Below are 22,577 nucleotides of genomic sequence, written 5' to 3' on the forward strand. Positions count from 1 at the left end.
AGAAGAAAAACAAAGATGGCACTGAAGTGAGCAAATAGGAGAGCACAGCATCGAGCTCCGACAAGGGAGCAAAGAGGCAAGTTGCAGGGACTGAGGGAGACACCTCAGAGAGAAGGGCAACGCTGAAAAACTCAACAGAAAGAGCCATTACAGGAAAAGAGCCAGAGGTGAAAGCGATCACTGAAAGGGAGAATAGTATGGCAGAGGGGGATACAGTGATCACAAAGCAGGACCTACAGAATATGCCTAAGGAAATGAAAGCTGGCTTTCAGTCAGCTCTGGATAGAGCTGTAAAGGAATTTAAAGCAGGTTTATTTACCTGGCTAAAAGAACTACAGACCTGGAAGACAAGATGGACGTTGCCTTACAAAACCAGTTGAATACTGGACGATGAGGTCCTATGCCTCAACGAAGAGATAAGAGTTACAAGAGACTGTATAGACGACCTGGAGAACAGGGAGCGAAGGCAGAACCTACGCTTTCGACAAATCCCCGAGTCGGTGTCCGCAGAAGCCCTCCAGCCATATCTTGAGACTCTTTTCATCAATTGAGCCCCAACTACAAGACGGTGACCTTTTAATGGATAGAGCCCACAGAGTCTTGGGTCCAAGATTTGATGATCCCAAAAGAAGCAGAGATATGGTTCTGAGGCTGCATCAATATGCAACCAAAGAAAAGATTATAAAAGGCTGCAGAAACAGAGGCTCAATTGACTTTGAAAACGAATCTATTCAGATCTTTCAGGACCTGCCTAGGTTGATATTAGATAGGCGGAGAGGGCTGCGACCAGTGACAGCAAATCCCCTTTTCCTGGAGTACCGCTATCAATGGGCTTTCCCGTTCCGTCTTATAGTCAACTATGAAGGTAGACAGATCTCGCTCGGTTACCCTGAGGAATCTGTATCTTTTCTGTCGATGCTAAATCTGGCCTCCAAAGGATGGTTCGGATCAGCAGCGAAGATCTCGGGATAACAACACAGGACAATCGATCGGCCGAGGGGGAGATAGCCCGGAGAGTAAAGAGCCAAGACTGCCACGTCCTTGAGGGGGTCCTGCTGAGTTTTCTGTTCATCCAAAATTTGGAAGACCCAGTAAGAATCCGCGGCCGTCTCCCTGACCGGCGATTTGGCAACCCATGGTGACCCAGATAAGGCTAACCCGGATGTGTAGCTATATTTGTTTTCTCGCCGCTTTTCTCCCTGTCTCCCTCTATATTCTTTCTACTCTATTATAGGGAATGTCTCATATACGATTTGGAGTGTACTACCCATTCCCTAGGTGCCGGTCTGTTACAGCTGATCGGTGGACAAAAATGGTGAATGTGCAGATTGAGAGCCCCGGCGGTGGGTGAAGGGGCATTGGCCCAAAGACTTAGAAGGGCTGGTTTTCTGTTTATAGACACAAAGGACACTAAGCCTCATTGAAAGGCAAGAGCAATTACCGCTCAAAAATTAACGTTAATAGACATTGAACATTTAAAGATAAAATACAAAACCTGTTTTATATTTCTATCCGGGAAACCTATCCCTACAAGTGCATTTTAATACGAAAAGTTTTATATGTTTACCTATTCCACGGTTGTTAGGAATTGACGTGTCTTCTGCCCCTTTACATTCTAAGTGTAACGGTATTTCTGGCCCGGCCTGACCCACCCAATCTCACATTGGCCCCTGTGGTCTAACCGGACCCCATTACAGTGTAGATATGCCTGATGGTGCACCTGTTGGCTACAGGACTCCTGAGTCTCCCGCATGATGGTGTGTGGGGAGGACCCGTCAGACAGGCAGCTGAGGTAGTGTGCTGAGTCTCACCTAGTTCCAGTGCAGCGCCTCCACCTCATCAGGGTCCCTGCGTCCGCATGGGGATGATCCTGGTGAGGAACTCCTCGGTGGTGCAACCTCCTGTGTAATCATTGGACTCTCACACACAGGGGTTTCTCTGATCAGCTCCATCTTTATTGTCACGGTGGGCATAGCTGCCCTCCACAATGGGTGTATTTAGCCGATCATCTCGCCCGTGCTCCCCTTTGATAGGTATGTCACCTAGATGAGGGATTCACTATTCCCGCAGGAATCACTGCCCTGTGCCAGGTCTCTGGACACAGTCTCCCATGGAGTTACTAGAACATAACTAACACTCTGCAGAACTTGAACTCCTTCCTGAACCTTGCAAGAACTTTCCAGCAACTGTACTCGCCTTGAACTCTGACAGAACTAACTCTTGACACAGTGCTGTGCCTTATGTAACTTCTGAGGCTGACACACCTCTGACATCACTAACCATGGAGTCAGAGCATGTGACCAGTCCCATCCATACACAGGGCACCCCACCAGGGTGTGAGGGAAAACCTCCATGATTACTGCTGGCATGCCCACACTTACCAGGCCTTGCTGCCAGCAGGAGAGATGACTGTAGGCATTTTACATGACCGCTACATAAGCAAGCTATAGTGAGGGCGCGATCAGGTGAGTGAGAGCAGATGGAGGCGGGGTGTGCAGAATCGGTGGGAGCCCTGCATGCCCGACGTCAGGTCACCCCCAGTAGGCCACATGCCCGACAGGCCACATAGGGTCTGGCCGCAAATTTGGGATGAGTGGCTGGTTACACTCATTTCACTTTATAGTTTAATTTTTGTTGTTTTTGTATTTCCCCCAAGTTCCCGGAGGGGGAAAATCCTTCCCTTCTTTTTTTTTATCCCCATCTGTTCCCTACAACCATAAAAGTGTTTTGCTCACAACTTTCACGAGAGACACACGACATTGGAAATGACTAGTCCAGTGCCATTGAAGTTAGTATCCCTGAAGGTTAAAGGTCTTAACAGTAATGGTAAGCGTAAATTGGCCCTAAAAGAATTTAGGAACCTGAAAGCAGATATTGTTTTCTTGCAAGAGATGCATTTTGATACTCAGGAGCCCCCAAACACTTTCAGCAGGACATACACTATAGCATTTTACTCTTCTTTTACTAGCGGGGGAAAAAAAAAAAAAAAAAAAAAAAAGGGGGGGGGGGGGGGGGAGGGGGGGCGGTTACGATGCTGATTAAAACGGGATATTCCGCTCCAGGCATTGGAGGTTGAGAGATCAAGGTAGGGAGGTCCATCGTGGTTCATGGACGTCTCTCAGGCCAACATATCACGTTAGTGAATATCTATGCGCCCAACGAGGGACAAATTGATTGTTTAGGGGAAACACGTGAATCTATGGCTGATAGCCGAGAGCAGCTGCTGATCTTGGGAGGTGATTTTAATATGGTACCGGATACAGATATGGATAAGTCCACCTATTCAGAGCAATCACACTCTGCTAGGACATATAGTGTAGCTAAGAAATTTAGACTGCTACTTAAAGAATATGGCTTGTAGGATGCCCCAAGCTTCCACAAATATACAAGGGGTTAATATAAAAGATGAGCATTACAAATTACTGTATCACTCTTTGCGGATGATATTATCCTTACTATATCTAACCCTTTTGACACTCTCCCGAATTTACAATCCGCCCTCTGGAGGTTTGGGGAGTTATCTGGGTATAAAGTTAATGTGGGAAAATCGGAAGCGCTAAATTTAACTGAAAAGGAGATAGAGGTTCTTAAACGACACTTTGCCTATAAGTGGAAAAAGACCCATCTGAAGTATCTAGGGATATACCTTACAAGGGACTACAACTCATTATATAAATATCACTATCCCAAAATCTTTTCTAACATTAGAAAGGACCTACAAGCTTGGAATTCTCACTACATCTCCTGGATAGGGCATACAACCGCGGAAAAGATGAATATCCTCCCCAGACTTCTATACTACTTCCAAACACTACCAATATCTGCATTCAATATGTCTATTTATAATTCTATAACCCTATTGCATGAGCAAGAATGAAGGAATGTCATTATACGGTTGTTTATGCTTTATTAACCCACATGGGGGAGTTAGCAAGTGATTGGAGACTAAGGAAAGCCATTAGGTATATAAGAGTATGGATCACCACTGAAAACCACACGCCTGACGAAGAGGCCACGCCTCAAAACGCGTAGGGTGGTTTTCATTGCTGGAAGAGAAAAGTTTTGAGTGTGTGGAGTGTAGAGCGGGCCATTACAGAGGAGAAGGAAGGGAGCGCATTACACAGTAATACATGCAGAGATTCAATCATCCCTAAACCGCCGGTTTGTTGCGACAGTAAGACGGAGTAAGGAGTCACGTGGTGACGCACCAGTGAAGGGTCATGTGGTGCGGAAGGAGTCTCCAGATACTGTCTGGACATCGGGGAGCGGCGGCCACGCTGAGACAACGGGCTAAGTATCCCTGCAGAGGAAAGACGCTGCACATCCTAAACACAGCTTTCCAAACCATTGCCCAATATAACTGGATGTTTGAGTGTGTATTTCTATTGTTTGTCTTATACCGAGTAAAAATCTTTATTGCACCAGGAGGTGTGCGCTTTCTGTTCTTCTCTTTTACTCTTAGTTCCCTATTGGAGTGCTGGGTTTGCATTCTGAATCAAGAGAGCAGCACCCTTTGGACTTACTGGATAGAACTTTGTCTGCTATACTTTAAGGTTTATCCTTGATTATGACCGATTGGTCAAACAGTGGATATAATTTATTGGAAGGTTTGATCGCCTGTAGCTGAGGCTTTTGTGTATATGGTTTATATGAAATGTATATCAGGATTGTAGTGGAGGATACAGTCACGACAAGAGTTTTTGTTGTGGGTGTATTCTGCACTCCTGTTGTGTGCATTTTCCTCCAAATGAGCCAAGGAAGCAAATGTCACCTATTAATATTATTTCAATATTGGATTTGAGTATCATCAGCTTGAACGTTTTGTTATTAGAAAGGATCTACAAGCTTGGAATTCTCACTACATCTCCTGGATAGGGCGTACAACCGCAGTAAAGATGAATATCCTCCCCAGACTTCTATACTACTCCCAAACACTACCAATATCTGTCCCGCATACAAATATAAAAGAAATCCAAAAATTGAATTATGCAATTTATTTGGAAACAACCGAGAATAGGCAGGTCAATTATGCTGGAGTCTAAAGAAGGAGGTGGTCTAGCAGTTTCAAATACTCTAAAATATTATATAGCCTCTCATTTGAAACAAATGTTTTACAGGCACTCCCCTTGGGTGGATTTGGAGAGCTCACTGCCTACTTTGCTGTGGTCGAGCTCCGGGACTGGGCTTGGGGAGACGGTCTGAGCCGGTGGTAAATAGGGTTTACTCTGAAAATCTGGCAGTTGGCAAAAAAGAAACATAAGGTTATGTCAACTCCATCTAGACTTACGCCCGTGTTCGGTAATCCAGGGTTTTTGCCAGGTTTCCAGGGTCAGGACTTTGAAATCTGGAGACACAGAGGGATTCTAGAGCCAGGAGACTTATTAGAAAAAGATAAGTTGATTTCGTTTGTGGAATTGACGAGAAAATACGGTTTACCTCTGACGGAGGTGTTTAAATATATGCAAGTCCGACATTTTGTGCACCAGGGTTTCACAATTTGACAATTTATGCAAAACAAAAAAAACAAATAAAAAAGGCCTGATTTCATCCCTTTACCAAGGTTTAATCCCTCAGAAGGATACCCCAGGCCATAAATATATGGACCAGTGGGCTCTGGACTTCTGGACTGATAAACAAGAGAGGACTGGGAAGATATCTGGGAGAATGTGGGTAAAACCTCTATATTTGCAGTAACAAAAGAGAATATTTATAATATTTTATTATTACGCTGGTATTACACTCCCAAAAGGCTACAGCAAATGTTCCTGGAGGTCTCTGACAGATGTTGGAGGGGATGCAGATAGGGGACATAGCAGACATATGGTGGTTTTGTCCAGTAATGCAGACATACTGGAGGACAGTTTTGAAATAGAAGATGTGACGGGAATTAAGATTCCACTAGACCCCATTTTAAATTATTTTAGCCAAGCCTTTGAAAGATGTGAATCATTATACATCTAAATTGATTTTGCATGTTCTAATGGAGGCTAGGTGCACGGTAGCAGCAGCATGGAAAAAGACACTCCCGCATTCCAGAAGAGGGTTTATTAGAAGGGTTAATGATGTACAATTAATGGAGAGACTCACCTCATTCCTGAATCATACTACAAAGAAGTTTGATAGGGTCTGGGATCCCTGGGATGTTGGATAGGGTTATGGTCCCAAAAGGAAAGAGGATCTGGGAGTGATGAGTGTAGGATAGGTCGCTTATAAAATGTTGTATGGTATTGCATATCTTTATTTGTATAGCGCCATTAATATACATAGCGCTTCACAGTAGCAATACACGTGGTAATCATATAAATAGCAAATAATATAAATAACAGGTCATGGGAATAAGTGCTTCAAACATAAACGTAACATTTAGGAAGAGGAGTCCCTGCTCCAAGGAGCTTACAATCTAATTGTTATGTAGGAGGAACGTACAGAGACAGTAGGAGGGCATTTTGGTAAGTGCTTCAGCAGGGGGCCAAGCATTATGTATCATGTGTCTAGAAATATCTATGGTGCTACTCATATGCTTCTTTAAGCAAGTGTGTCTTAAGGTGGGTCTTAAAGGAGGATAGAGAGGGTGCTAGTCGGGTATTGATGGGAAGGGCATTGCAGAGGTGCCGGGCAGTCAGTGAGAAGGGTTTAAGGCGGGAGAGCGCTTTAGATACAAAGGGGGTAGAGAGAAGACATCCTTGAGCAGAACGCAAGAGTCTGGATGGTGCATAGCGAGAAATTAGGGATGAGATGTAAGGAGGGTCAGAAGAGTGTAAAGCTTTAAAAGTGAGGAGGAGAATTGCATGTGTGATACGCGATTTGATAGGAAGCCAGGAGAGCGATTTCAGCAGGGGAGACGCCGAAACAGATTTAGGAAAGAGTAGAGTGATTCTGGCAGCAGCGTTTAGGATAGATTGTAGGGGAGACAGGTGAGAGGCAGGAAGGCCGGACAGCAGGAGGTTATAGTAGTCGAGACAAGAGAGAATGAGGGCCTGAGTCAGAGTTTTAGCAGTCGAGTAACAGAGGAAAGGGCGTATCTTTGTAATATTGCGGAGGAAAAAGCGACAGGTTTTAGAGACGTTTTGAATGTGAGAGGAGAATGTGAGAGTGGAGTCGAGTGTGACCCCCAGGCAGTGTGCTTAGGCTAATGGTATGTGATTGTTGTTGATTGTAAGAACTCTGAAACAACATGGTTGTTTCTCCCCCCCCTTCCCTTTTTTCTGTACCCCTCCCCATCCCATTTATACTTGAAAATCTTAATAAAAATATAAGTTAAAAAACAGAAATTAAGAAACGTGTTCATTATCAGAAGGAGAACTGGAACAATATATTACTCGAGATGTAGAGAAAAGAGGAGCCCAGAATATATTTGGGTTGAGGGTACAAATACTTCCCTTTTAATTAAGAGGAGTTGTTGTCACATTTCAAAAAAGCAGATAACTGCTAACTTTGGGATCTAAATTATGATCAGCAGGACACTCAATTCAATGTGCTTTCCTTAAGGATGTTCCTTTTGATCCTATACATTGTTTTATATACATTTTTGAGGAGTGGACAAAAACATAAAATACTCAGGAGTCAGGCAAAAATTTTAGGAGCCTTCACTGTGTTAGGTGCAAGGGAGGTGATGTTCCAGCTCCCCTCCCCCTATCTCCGTGAATGGCTGTGTCACTGTGTGTGTCAGTATGTATCTGTGACAGACACTCCCTCTCACAGACAGACACAGAGACAGACACAGAGACAGACACAGAGACAGACCTCAAACTATTCATGCTGGGCTCAGCTTAACCACTTTCCTCTAAAGCTCACTTTACAGGAGAGCGCACTGAAATTCTGGGCACACCTATACAGCTATCCACAGTCTTAGGCTGAGTTCAAGGTGTGGGAGACCACGCGGAGGCGTCCGCACAGGGCGCGATCAGATTGCCTTAAGGCATTGAACACGCCCATAGACCGTGCGGGCGCATGCGGGCGGAGGCGCACGTTGCGCAAGAAATCAGTTGAAACGGATTTCGTGGTGCGACACGCAGGTCACGTGAGTGGTTCGGCCAAAGAGGGCGAACCAGCTCCGTGACGCCACTAGGAACGCCCCGTCGACCATGGCCAGGGAAAGCACACGCTTTCCCACAGCCTCCGCACGCGCGAAGGCACCATGGCCCGGGCCTTACTGCTACAGGGCAATGAGAAGCCAGGAGCTCCTCACTAAACCCTGGGCTATCAAACAACTCGTCCTCTCACTCCAAGAACAAAACCCTACACTGATAAAAAACCTGCCAAAAGAAAACACCTCAACTCAGTCGCTAGAGAAATGAAAGACTGTGGAAAAATTATATCCAGCACTCAAAAGAAGCTGGAGACCTATCACTGCCTACAGAGAGAATACATCCTGGCACCGTACCTACTGAAGGTAAATGACCCAAAGCAGAGACAGCCTTTGTGCCAGTACAGTATTGAAGCAGGGGCTCTCCGGAGAAAACCGCATTCATTCCAGCCTCGGGACCCCCTGCTTCCTGAGTTACAGGCCCCGATCTCCCTGCATTCTTTAAATGTCCCGATCACGCAACGTGGGAGATTTAAACATGGCGGAGATACCGGGTACCAAAATCTTCAACTAAACATAAAACAATCACTCTATTTGGCTAATGTTTCTAATCACAACAAATATACACAAAGACCCAACCATCCAGAAATAATGTAATACCATCAATAAAATATGCCTTGTGAAATAATGATGAATTTTCAAAGTGCACTTCAGCAGTTTCTGATGTGGTTACTTCCAAAATGCTGCCTTCATTTATTTTTTAAACAGTGGGTTTCAGTTCTCATAAGAGAAGCATTAACGTTGTGATTTTTAACATGCAAAGCACACTTCAGTCACCGCTACACGACATGTCCTGAATAGACATCAAACCACCTACACTGGACTTGGTGGTATTTGACATTTACTTTGAAAAACATACCAGTAATTTTAATTATAAGAGATAAAAACAGTTCTGTCTCACCATTGTGACAACTCATGGAGCTCATTACATATGTGCCAAAGGAGCTGATTGGGACGTTTTCTACCAAAATTCCCTATTAACGTCATTTACATATAGAATCAGCCCCTTATAGTCATCAATGACATTAATATAGGATAAGATATTTACAACATGTACAGATGCCTATTTTGTATGACCCTACAAAAAGTACTCATGTCATCTAATCAATGCACAGGCAAATGTACCCTACTGGGTCTAACTTCTCAAAATATTATTATATATATAAATTATTATACTTTTATACTCACCAAGGTAGCAGAAAAGAAAGATCTACCACAGATTTTGCAAGGCAGTAGGTCTTCACTAGTCAATTCCTCTAAAATGAAAGAAATATATTACTTGAATTAATAACAGAATTAGGTCATAAAGAAAAAACATGTTTAAAAAAAAAAGTCTATTCCTTATACCCCTCCTGCACCAATCCATAATATATAAAATCAGTAGACAAACTGGCATGTACTTACACTGTATACACATCTGTATATACATTGCAGTCTAACCTGGGCCTCTGATGCGTCATCGATACAGTTCACCTTTACTCTGAGATAGTCTACAGCTCTAACAAATCAGCATTAATACATCCATAACTCCATCAGTAACATTAAAGGCCTAACATAGTGACAGCAGCTCTTGGTGCATATTCACTAACGGATGGCAAACTTTAACAAGTCTTAAAAGCAGCATTTCATAAAAAATACTACGTTGTTTTTTTTTTTAATATATCAGGTGTGTAGTATTAAGAGACTAATTTACTGCATTTTTTTCCTCACTCTTAATGTCCTTTTCAATTATTTTAAAGGGGGTTGCTATAGCAACCATTTGAGCAGCTACACAACGTCCTCCTTTGAAAAAGGTGGCTATATTGTGTGCCCTGTGAAGCAGGATATTCATTGACCGATCACGGGAGAACAGATTGAAGGGCTGCCAAGATAATTGCATTGTCAAATTTAAGAGATGATCATAAGAGAGAAAGTCTCTGTATGTTACACTCAGTTATGATGTGGGATAAATTGTACTACATTAAAAATTAACTTGTAATACACAAGTTAATACTTGGTTAATAAGTCCATTCTTGTCCATATTCTATTTGACATTATTTTTACTTGTGTATTAAAAGTTCATTTTTAATGTAGTACCCTTTATCCCACATCATAACTGAGTGCAACATACGGAGACTCGCTCTCTTGTGATCATCTCTTTCAATTATCCTGTTAAAGTAATTTAATAAAAGGTGCATTATTATACTCGCTGAGCAAGGAGATTTCAGTTATTTAGGTTTAGTCATAAATTTAAAGCAGTCAAAGCTGCTGTTATTTTTTTTTTTAATTCCCCTTTAATACGTGCATCAATGCAATCTACACAATGATAAGTAATTAGCTAAGTTGCCAATCAATCAATCGGCGAAGATTCGGCTCGGGTGTTCACCAAATGGCTGTCAGTGAAGCATTGTTTGAGGTAATGCTGATTTTTTAGAAGTAGAACTCTCAGCAATGCATGTTTCAACATCTATCGTCTTCATCACAAAAATGCTGATATAAGAAAAACACAAAATACACAAGTACACAATGCAACCATCGGTATCTTACTAGCGTGTCAGTCACCAAAAAAACAGCCAAACGGCTTGTGAATGTTTGTTACGTGGGTCAAAACAATTCAATAAAAAGTCGACTCAAATTGTCATGACGCGAGTCACATTATAACTATACTAATATGAATGCGTTGAAGATATTTACAAATCTGCAACCTAAATACTATTTAAATAGGATTTTTTTTTTTTAAGCTTGATGGATATTGCTTAAAGAAATTTGTCACAACATCGCATAATTATACATTAGAATAAAAGATATCCCCAACAATTGTTTTTTTTTTTTTTTTTCACAGAACACCTATTTACATCCCGAAGAACTCCAGTGTTCCGCGGAACATAGTTTGGGAAACGCTGGTCCTATAAATTAACAAAAAATTATTGCAATCTCCTTTCCCTTAGGAGCCTCAAAATATTTTAAATACTCTGTTCAATGCTCCTTAATTATTACCTAACATTGCCACATGCATTATGTTTGGACTGAATTCCACCTGCTTGTTATTTATATATTTCTTTTTTTTTATCAGGATGGTAACTGGGAGTCCCTGAGCGTCACGAGGGCTAAAAGAAAGCTGTAACGTCACCCATTGCGGCTTCCTATTGGACCATGGGACTCAGGGTGATTACAAAACGATGAAGTACATCAAGCATGAAAAAAACCTAAACGTATTAATATCTACTATAGCACTACCCTCCCCCATATACTGTATTACAGTATCTAACAATTTTGTAAGGACAGTATACATTGCTACAAAACAAAAGACACCATTTTGATATCCGAGACTTCATTTAAGAATAAATATATGCATTTATATATAAAAATAAATAATATATAAAATAGCCGTGTTAGTCCAGTTGTGATAGTGCAGAATAAATGAGTTCAGTAATAGGTGATACCTTTATTATCTGAACTAACAATTTATGTCATAGGACAAGCTTTCGAAAGTTCTCCTCTCCATCAGGTCAGCAATACTGATTAACAAAGGAATATGGCTAAAATAGTGTAAAGGGAGAGAAGGGAGAGAAGGGAGAGAAGGGAGAGAAGGGAGAGAAGGGAGAGAAGGGAGAGCAGGAAGAACCTCCCCCCATCCTTATCCCCCCACACAAAGACAACTGATATGTAATGTAGATAAGTTAGTGTGATAAAGTGTTTGAAGCCATGAAGGGTGACAAGGCACAGCATGGAGGGGGGAGAGAGAAGGTGTGGATAAGAAGAGAGGCAGGCAGGATGAATACAAACAATTCTGATAATGCAGTTATGGGGTTTCTCACACACTAAGTCCCTTTGTTTTGGTGTCAAAGAGTCTTATTCCGAGTTGTATTGTATTGTATGTCTTTATTTATATAGCGCCATTAATGTACATAGCGCTTCACAGTAGTAATACATGTGGTAATCGAATAAATAACAGATAATATAAATAACAGATCATGGGAATAAGTGCTTTAGACAAACATAACATTAAGGAAGAGGAGTTCAAATGTTTTCCGTTCTTGGGGGCGTTAAAACATTCCATTGAGGATTTTGATTTTGAAATCATTTATGGAATTATCTGGTTGTGAGAAATGATGTCCCACTGGTGAGCAGTATCTTCCTTCTTCATGGTGTTGTATAGTGTCTGTGCATATTCATTCTGCCTTGAAGTTTTTGGCTGGTTTCCCCAATGTAGCATCCTTGGTCACATTTGTTGCTTGAATCATATATACAACATTCCTGCATGTGCAGCAGTATGATTTTGGCAATAGTCTTTGGTTTGTATCCCTTCTGTCTGAACGATTCGGTCAGGGTTGTGAGATGCCGGTTTCAGTCTCAGAGCATATGCGGTGGTATCTTATAGCCTGGCTGTGTATGATACCTTGTTTGGTATGAGTGGGATGGAAGCTGGAGTTGTGGAGGTAACTGCATCTGTCTGTTGGTTTCTTGTATACAGATGTGTGTAGTTTGCCATTTTTCAGTGTTACTGTTGTATCTAGAACGTTTACTAGGTTTGCCAAATAATCCATTTGGAGTATAATTGATGGATGGAATGAGTTCAGGGACTCGTGGATGTGTTTTAGGTTTCCTTCACCCTCTGTCCATATTATAAACAGGTCATCAATGTATCTGTAGTATTGTAGGGTTTGTGGGGGCATGTCACGGTAGACCAGGTTTCATCTACACATTAATACTGGGATTCTGGATTGAGCACAACAAGGAGGGCAAAATAAATTGTAATTTATTTCCTTTTCAGACAAACACACAATTCTTCACAAATAAACTGGATAAACACTTACTGGGATGGGAAAACGAAATAAAATGTCCATGGAACGAATGACTTGCAAACAAAGTCTCTGGGCACTCCTGCAAGTGGGTGCGCGAATTGAGCCATGCGACAATCCTTGGCTAGGGGCGCAAGGTGCCACCCCTATATCTCCGCCGAAAGGAATCTTTTCGTTAGGTCCTTACAGGATTCGTTCGGGAATCCTTAACTCAAACGAATTCTGGAAGAGGGGCTCGATCTTTGGTTACGATGTTGTTAACCCCTCACACTCCGGAACCGCTGACGCTGTAAATTGGACGAGTCATAGATGGAACTCGGATGAATCCAACTAGGACTGGGCTGCAGGCATTTTTATAGGGTTAAGGGTCCTATCTCTAACATACCCAGCCAATCCTCCCGTGGGAACAACTTTTCCCACCTATCCCAGACTTGCCAGTAGCTCACAAAAAGGGCAGACATTGCTTCCCGGTTTGCCAAGAGCATGCGCTAACTTGACACCTAAGCTGCTTAGCATACCGGACCCAACCCCTTACCTGGCAACAGTAAGTCTTGGGTTTGGCTACCAAGTGTTGATAGCCCATACTTCGCACCGATATCTGGTATGTTGCAATAATCCGGCCGCCCAAACACCTAAGGTCTCTGAGGGTTTTCAACTACGGACGTCTCTAGACACTGGGACACCAACTCAGCAGGGTGCCCATTGAAGTACGGAGATGAAAAATCCCTCAGCTCATTCATCCTTAACATATTGACATGTTAATGGATTCATTGCCGGGCTTGGTCCGGGGTGGGAAGGGAGCGATTGAACCAGGAAACACACCGAAAAAAGATAAAAAATAAAAACCAATAATAGTGCAGTATGTCAATACAATCAGGAGTATAAATGGTATCTTGGCTCTGTAGAAATTCCTACTTACAACAAGTGAAATATAAGTAAGCAGTGTTCTGACTCTGTCAGTGTAGATGAGGTTGCATTTTCAGTAGAGGGAAAGGATTCAGGATCAGGGAAACTTCAAACGGGGACCATGTCAATATGGTACAGTACCGACACACTTTAATCGAGTGTGGTCGGTACCGCAAGCCGGGAAATCTCCCGGCTTGCTAGTGGCCGCCCCTCGGCGTGCCGCGCGTCATAGACGCGCGGTCACGCGTCTTCGGGAGCGTGCGCCCCCTGCACGCGCGTCCAGGAGCTCCCCGAGGGAGCCCTGGTGTCCCGCGATCGCGGGACAGCGGCAGGGGGTTCCGGGGGACCCGGCGGACCCGGCAGCGGTAGGGAGAGCGCCCCGATCGGAGGGTGCTCTTCCGCTGCTTCGGCGCGCGCCCGTCACTCTCGGGCGCGCGCCAGGCTACTGCTGCGGCAGAGAACGGGCAAATGCTCGAATAAACTCTGCCGCAGCAGTATACTCGAATCCAAACCGGGTAGAATGTGCATGGAAAATAGAAACGGACTAATGGTATAGATCGCAGGAACAATTTTATTACACACAAAAAATAAGTAGGTAATGTACTTACAATAAGTACATATTACATGTACATATCAAGGTATCGTGAGGCAGTAGAGTGCTGGTCCTGGATGGTAAAGTCACTTGTGTCTTCCCTCAAACTCAAGCTTGCCGCCGATGTCCTCCGTTTGAAGTTTCCCTGATCCTGAATCCTTTCCCTCTACTGAAAATGCAACCTCATCTACACTGACAGAGTCAGAACACTGCTTACTTATATTCCACTTGTTGTAAGTAGGAATTTCTACAGAGCCAAGATACCATTTATACTCCTGATTGTATTGACATACTGCACTATTATTGTTTTTTATTTTTTATCTTTTTCGGTGTGTTTCCTGGTTCAATCGCTCCCTTCCCACCCCGGACCAAGACTGCTTTTATAGGGAATCTTTGCATATTCCTTGGAAGGTTGAGAAGTATTGTATTTTGAGTTACACACCTATATGTTATTTTTTCATTATATTTCTTTTATTGAGAGCTTTAGCGCCAATTCAAATCACTTGGGTTCATTCATTGCCGGGCTGACAGGAAAGGGTTCCCTTCTTCACATTTTAAAACACCATTGAAACATGTTATTTTTATATGTGGTTTCTGTATGCGTGGGTGACATAAAAACAATATGTATGTGCATGTTACATTCTCAACTAACTGTATTCCAAAAATTAGAGTGCTAGCTCCTTCCTAGCGCAAGTTAGCCACTTAATTGAATGGGTTCTGTGATGTGGGTTGCAGTTTGACCTATTATCGTTCTGGGTTACAAGCCGGCATACTATGTATCCATGCTGGCTTTGATCGGTAACCGCAGGCGCACTTCACATTAAGTGGATAACAAGACAGCTGGATACATTGTTGCGCTCAGGCATTTCAGCTAGACCGCAGAGCACTTATCCAATTGACTTTGTGGTTTCACCGTCTGCGGTTAAGGAAGTGATACAGCACTTCAAATGCAGCTGCTACCCGCAGGCACGCTTATGCTGTTAACGCTTGGCACAGCGCTAGGAGCTCCCCCGTGTGTCGCGAATACAGTTTGCACAGTTCACATACATTCACAGAACTGCAGCTAGTTTCTGAGCTGCAAAACAGGGAAATTACAGATGTTGTATAGGGGAAACATGGCATAGTGGTGACCAACAATTAACCCCTTCATCCCCAACAAGGTTTAGGGGTAACCAGCCGGGTATAAGACCTGTATTATTGGCCTGGTTAACCTCTTCACCGCCACAGAATGTAGTTCAGAATCTTTGTTCAAGATTTGCATATTGCGGTGCCATCATGGTACCCATTGCAGTCCCCATTAGTTGTAGGTACATTGAAGTACCTGCGCTGATATAAAATATATATTAGGTGAAAATTCAAAAATGGCAAATAAGCAATTTTGCCACCCTCTGGAATGCTAATTACCCAAGACGACAAAGGACTTTTTTGAAACCACAGCTGCATTAATTCTGAACCCCATTCAATCTACATCGCCTCAAAAAGGCGGACAGCCTTTGGCGCCGCCAAAAAGGGTGTGAGCCGTTTCCTGATGACTGGTGATGTTAAAGCTGCTCTATTTCAATTTGAAACTCACCAGCCCTTTTATCCCCTGTACCCAATTTTCCAACTCTAACTGTCCAGAAAATGCATGTGAATTGACTGTATAATCTCTGTTCTTTTAATGTAACCATGTATTGTTATATCTGTGCCCAGGAGATACTTGAAAATGAGAGAGGTAACTCTCAATGTATTACTTCCTGGAAAAACATTGTTCTAAATAAAATTTAAAAAACGTCAAAATCCTAACCATATTTGAGATTTAGACAAATTCGCCCATGCCAAGTTTGCAGTCTAACCAGAGAGAGGGGCGAATGTCAAAATCCAATAAACGGGAGCTATAAAAAATGCCCCACATCTCCAAGTTCAACCGCTTCATATGACATATGTAAAGGAAGTAATTGAATCAGGTTTTGGGGAGTTGTGAAAAATAAAGAGAGAACGAAAAAAAAATAATTAGAAACAGCAGATGAAGTCCAGTGTGACGAAAACGGTTGGGCTTTTGTAATGCTTTGAGGTCACCGTACCCAATCTCCTGAGAAGCCCTGATTGGAAGGAGACTGCTGAGACGACCGTGACGCGGCAGAGTGCCCCCACTGCGGGTGAGAGACGCTGGCGGAGGCAATCGCGGTTTGTTCCTGACTGAGAAGTGGAGCGGTCGCATTGGGAGCTGTCATCGAAGGAGAAGGGTTGAAGTGCGCCCAAAGTCACTTCTTGTTTACTTACCAGCGGGGAAAGTTTGAGTGTGTTACCATTCCCCTCTGTGTTGTCTGTCATCTTAAGTAAATGATCATGCACTATACTCTCTGCATTTGTGCTCTTTTCTTCATATGAGGGTCTACAAAGAGTCTGCTGACCTGGAGAATCCTCTACTTGGAGTTACAGTATTATGTGTTTTTCAGTGCTAATCAACACTGGGTTCATTTGCACATATTAACTGTTTTATCACTTTGCGCCACAAACACTGTTTTTTTAGGCGTGTGTATAAAGTGTAATGTAGTCCTAGGTAGAGTGCCTCTTCCTCTCCTATGGATTAGGACTGAATATGACTGTGTGTGTGTGAAGCACCATCAACAGTGAATACATTCCTTAAGCAAATTAGGCTGTATGACATGAGCCACTATGGAACCTACGTACCATACGTTCTCCCCGGTTACGTATGTACAGTTGTGTGAAAAAGAAAATACACCCTCTTTGAATTCTATGGTTTTACATATCAGGACATAATAACAATCATCTGTTCCTTAGCAGGTCTTAAATTTAGGTAAATACAACCTCAGATGAACAACAACACATTACATATTACACTGTCTCATGATTTAACAAAAATAAAGGCAAAATGAAGAAGCTATGTGTGAAAAACTAAATATTTAGTCAGGTACCATGTAAAAGGCAGCACACAGTTTACAGTGGTGCTGCTGCTGTGCTGATCTGAAGGCACATACACAGACAGCCCGGTGAGAGACTGCAAGGGGAGCTGCTGCCTGTCCACAGGTACAGGGCGCATGGTGGAGAAAGAGCTTAGCTCTCTCACATTTAGTCAGCGACTAAGATGTATTAGCTAGGTCCCCAGTGCAGCCGGACCCATACCTCCTCCCTAGAGCCTCCTCGCGTCCAGGCTCTACACACTGACGCGTCACCCAGCAGGGGCTACGATAGGATCGCCGGCAGCCTGGCATAAAAGTTAAGGGGAGGTGGACACATTTACTTCACCCCCCCCCCCCAACGGCTGCAGTGTGTTAATGGTTTGTAGTGCTGTAACCTAGTAACAAAAGGCTCCTGCACACATAAGGAAATGGGGAGATCAGGATCACTGTGTATATTGCAGGACTCCGCTTCCTCAGAAACATCTTCTCTGCTCCCCGCCTCTCCTCTATGGCCCCCACCTGTCATGGCCACACACCCCGCGCCAAAAAAAGCTGCCTGCAGACCGCGGTGAAGCGCTGTCAGGAAGCCAGGCGGGGCCTTAGCCAACACTCCCCAAAGTGACGTTAGGTTCTTTGTTTATGGTTTTGTTCCCAATTTGTACCCTGTAAATAAACCCCCTGTGCACCAAACTCGAAGTCTACAGTCTTTGATCTGGGACATAAGATTGTACGCTGTGACGTGATAGAGAGATAGACACACACACACACACACACACACACACTTTGCGGTCTCAAACAGCACCTGGTATTATTTAAAAAAATGAATATGATCTCTATAGTAAAAGTCAGATAAACATATGATATAGTTTAAGCCCCAAATGCCAGGAAAACCGATCCTCCACCATTACCTCAAAAAGAAAAGGAGTTTGAGGCCAGAGTGCATCATATTGGAAACCCTTTTGTAAATATTGTTTAGTCCAACACTTCCCAGATAGCACCTCTCCAGTACTACAATTCATAGTTGAGCAGGCACCCTTGTGCATGTGTATTATATTTCCCCCAAAATGATTTTCAGTGGTTACGGCAATGTACAGACGAGACCACGAGTATTCTAAGTCTGCGTCCATAGAACGTGGAGCAGCGATGAGCCGCGCGGACGCTAATGCTCACCTGATCGAGCATGAGCGATTTCATGAACATGCTGGCGAGCCAGCGTCCGCGATCGGGAGGCGGGGCAGTGACGTCGCTGGGCCAAACGCCTGCGACACACCGACGTCAAGGCGCCGTGACGTTGACGCTGCTTCGCGCTGATTGGATGTTTTTAGCCGACAGCGCGTTGAAAAACAGCTTTGGCTGTCGGCTGAAAAATCCAACTCCTGAGCACTGGTGAAAATGAATTAAAGTGCGCAACTAAATAACCACAAGTGATAGTATCAAGTGATAAGATGCAAATGAATATTGCACAAACCCTAAAATTAAACTAAGTAGTTAAAACCACATAATACCAGTGTGATAGAATATTTAAAGTCATACGAAACCATGACAATAATAGCGCCTGCAGGCCCGACACACAGGAATGAGAATAGTTCTAAATAGAGCCAGTGTAAGCAGAGAATATACAACACCCTACTAGGCATAAGCAAATAGTTAATCCTACGCGTTTCGTAGAATGACACTACTTCATCAGGGAATAAAAGTATAATTTCCCAGAGGCACTAAATACCCCTCAAGCCCTACCCATTGGTTGGCTTCCAATCAAATTGGCAGGGCGGCAGTCAGTATAACTGGAGAAATGATCACAAAGTTACAATAAAACAACAACTTTATTAATATTAAACAAGAAAATAATGAAAAAACTAAAAAGAAAATCTGCAATAAAATAAACACAATATTAAAATACATTCGGATCATAAACTGTAACAGGGGCATCAACCACAAAGGGATGAACAAAAGAAGAAGAGTAGTATTTAGTATAGAGCCCAAACATCCACATCCTCATTTAACCCTTTCGGGTTTATGAATCCAATGTTTCTCTAGACAAAAGGGTTTTAACCCTGTCGCCTCCCCTCCTATTACACGGTATCTGTTGAATTCCCTTAAAAGTTAGACAAGAGGGATCTTTGTTATGGTGAGTCAGAAAATGTCGTGACACACTGTTTTTCAAAGCCATTTTTAATATTTCTGATGTGTTCTTGTATACGTACTTTAAGACTACGTTTCGTCCTGCCAACGTATTGGTAACCGCATGCACATTCCAATAGGTATACTATAAACATTGCGGTACAAAGAATAAACTCCTGAGCACGCCTGCGGACGCTCGCGTGAGCTCCCTCTAAAGACATCCTCATTGAGGATGCCGGGGCTCAGCGCAGAGCGTCCGCGTGGCTCAGCGCTGCTTGTTCTTCTATGGTCGCACCCTTAAGCTTGCCCAGCATGTACCTGGGTCTTTTTGGCGATTGCCACTGGTTTGTGTTAGAATAACCGTGGGCACTACAGTAAGTTACAAAATAGATGAGAAAAAGAGGCTTTCGATTTTACAGTTAACCATAACATATTGCTCCTCTCTTTCCATCTTTACTTGATATTCTGCATATTTTCTGATTTATGCAATGAAAAAAAAATAGCTCAGATGCTGGATCTCATTGCACATCACAGTATGCATGCACAATATACTAACAACAACAATTTATCAAGCCAACAGATTGGGGAAAAAAATTATTTACACTTTTATCCATTTTAATAAGCTACGTTATGTTAATTGAAAGATGTCAGTTGCAAGAAATGGCTCAAAGCCAGCTCAGATAGCCATAGTCTACGTCAGCCACAGCATGGTACCGACCAGAGAATTCAATTTAGAAATGTATTTTTGTATAACATACTGCAGCAAAAATGGGGTGGCCGCGGAAAGATATCTATTCAAAGATTCCAGCTGTCACCAAAAGCTGAGAAAGGGTCTCTTAGTAATAAAGGAGAAAACAACAATGGTCCTCTCTTAAGAGGATTTCATGTAAAGTAACAAAGAGTCAGTCCATTAGAACACCACAACCCTTGTCTTTATTATAACATGGATATGTTCAATGTGATTTAACATAGAATGGTAAAAATGAGCATCATATTATTGGGACTTGTATGAAGTCATAATAATGTGTTCCTGTGAACTTTGAGACCCGTGCCTGACAACCCTTCAGATATTTAAAAATGTAATCTCCATGTCAAACATGATGGGACATTAGTTCTGACAAACCATCTCATTATCCATACCCTTGAACAAGGAAGAATGTGACCCCGCTATGGTATCCTTATCTGTATTGTTACTGAATTGTTGTTTTGTTTCTTTAGCATGCGTAAACAGATATAACATTTACTACGGATATTAATTTGAAAATATTTCCAATAAAAAAAAATGGAGAATGTAGGCACCATACAATAGTACATGATGAACTACCCCGACACAGTGGAAGGGGTGTGTGACAAATGTACAGAAGCAGTTTTCCTGTGGTTCTGTGATTCACCATAAAGGGGGAGGGGAAAACAAAACAAACCTTACAGCCGACCACAAATCTCAGGGTGAAAGAGTACAATAGCCTTGCAGACACATGATAAATGAAGTGGCTGCATGCTTTCCTTTCAGTGTCACTAAATAAGAGGACATGGAGAGACGATCCTCAGATGTTCCTTGTGCTGATGGTCCGTAATGTTCTTACCCCCTCTCCCCCTCCCCCCAGAGCTTTCTGGGCCCAACAAAAACAGAGGTTCCAGGGCTGTAGTCTAAATAATCTAATTGCAATCACATTATGCTGATAGTCGCTGCCCCTTCTTCCTGAATGAATAATAACGTGCCTGCTCTCTTTGTGAGGGGGATGTGCTGCACACTCGCTCTTGCAGATACCAATGACCCCGATAGGTGTAAATAGTAAGGGATGGATGGCCCCTCTGTCCCCACATTCACTCTTCTGGTCTGGGGCGCGCTCTGAGAAGCACCAGGCCCTGGCGGGGGCAGAGGCATTAGTCTGGGGGGCCCTTTTTGCACACATCAGGAATAAATCACTGGGATTACGCGTGTATAAATCCTGCATTCACTCACACACTGGTCTTCATCAAGACCGGACCTTTCATAGTCCCGGGAGCCGCTCTCACATCGGCCACACAGGACGTGTCAGGATCAATGCTTTGTTGGTCAGCATCTGGCACAGATGGGGAAAATAATGCGCACACGCCATGTCACTTATAGCTTGCACAACTGGAGGCTGGTGCCCGAGCATCTACAGAGAGAGGTCACTCACAGGACACAACTCTCTCCCCAGCATTCACCTGTGCGGCCAGAGCTCCCCACCCAGCAGGACCCCCGAGAGGCCCGCCCTTACCTTCGATCCCCTCCATGTCTCCCGGGCCTCCCCTGTGTGAGCGTGTCTGTAGCTCCGCTGCACAGACCCCGCTGCCAGGGCAACCGAGACACCCAGGCCCCGCCTCCAACGACCGGGCAAGCTTATTGGCCAGCGGAGAGAAACGCGTGCCAGGGGTGGGCAACTACGAGAGCGCGAGCAAGGAGGGCGGGGCGCGCACTAGAGCTCGCGAGCGGAGTGCAGGACGGCGAGAGGGGCGTGCTCTGGACCTTTCACTGGGATGTCAGATCGAGTGCTTGGCGTGGGGTGGCGTTTACAGCAGGGCTGTATGATTGATTGAGGGAAGTACGGGGCGTGTCCCGGAACGCTCTCCCAAGTCAAATGCTGCAAGAGGGCGTGGCCTGAAATTCGCATGCTTGTACCGTTATAGGGGGCGTGTCCTGGAACTCTCGCACGTATATGGGCTTGCTCACACTGCCTGTACCTGCTAAACCTTCGGCACTCTTTGAGGCTAGTGGATGAGCGTTGTCACACTAGAAACTGCATGTGGCGGAAAAGTATAGCGTTGACGCTGCGATATTCTGCCACCACAGCGCAAATTGAAATTTCGGGCTGCAGTCACGTCACCGGAGCTGTTTCAGCCAATAAAGGTGAACCAGCCTCCGTGACGCGTTCGTCACGCCCCCAATCGCCGCCACCCAACTCCTGCAGCTAGCTCACAGATCGCTGGGCTGCAGGAGCGCGGGGGGGAGGGGGGAGGGAGTGATCACAAAATCATACTAATTGAGTTGATTATTAAATTGTAAATGTAAATCGATAATCATAAAGTGGGTGCAGACTGTGAACTGAAAAGTGAATCAGCAAAAATAAGGAGTACAAAATGATTGGACTCCGAAGAAAATTCCCTTAATTGCACACCACTAATTAAATATAACTTTTAATGAATTACTTAAAACATATATTACC

At 43.6% G+C, this 22,577-nt stretch overlaps 1 protein-coding gene across 7 annotated transcripts in view; it reads right to left on the bottom strand.

Annotated features, from left to right (window-relative positions):
- Positions 1-21,887, bottom strand: part of ZC2HC1A (zinc finger C2HC-type containing 1A) — a 79,296-nt gene extending 57,409 nt beyond the window's left edge. For 2 of the 7 annotated variants that reach the window (XM_075583066.1, XM_075583063.1), the window contains exons 1-2: positions 21,633-21,887; positions 9,275-9,342 (exon numbers count right to left, since the gene is read on the bottom strand). In XM_075583066.1, coding sequence (XP_075439181.1) covers positions 9,275-9,342; positions 21,633-21,648 — 84 coding nt within the window. In that variant the 5' untranslated portion in view covers positions 21,649-21,887. The remainder of the gene's footprint in view (positions 1-9,274; positions 9,343-21,632) is intronic. The other 5 variants (XM_075583065.1, XM_075583061.1, XM_075583064.1 and 2 more) reach the window with 4 other exon arrangements.
- Between the last annotated feature and the right edge of the window lie 690 nt (positions 21,888-22,577).

This window comes from Ascaphus truei, chromosome 2 (assembly GCF_040206685.1).
Source record: "Ascaphus truei isolate aAscTru1 chromosome 2, aAscTru1.hap1, whole genome shotgun sequence".
NCBI lineage: Eukaryota > Metazoa > Chordata > Amphibia > Anura > Ascaphidae > Ascaphus > Ascaphus truei.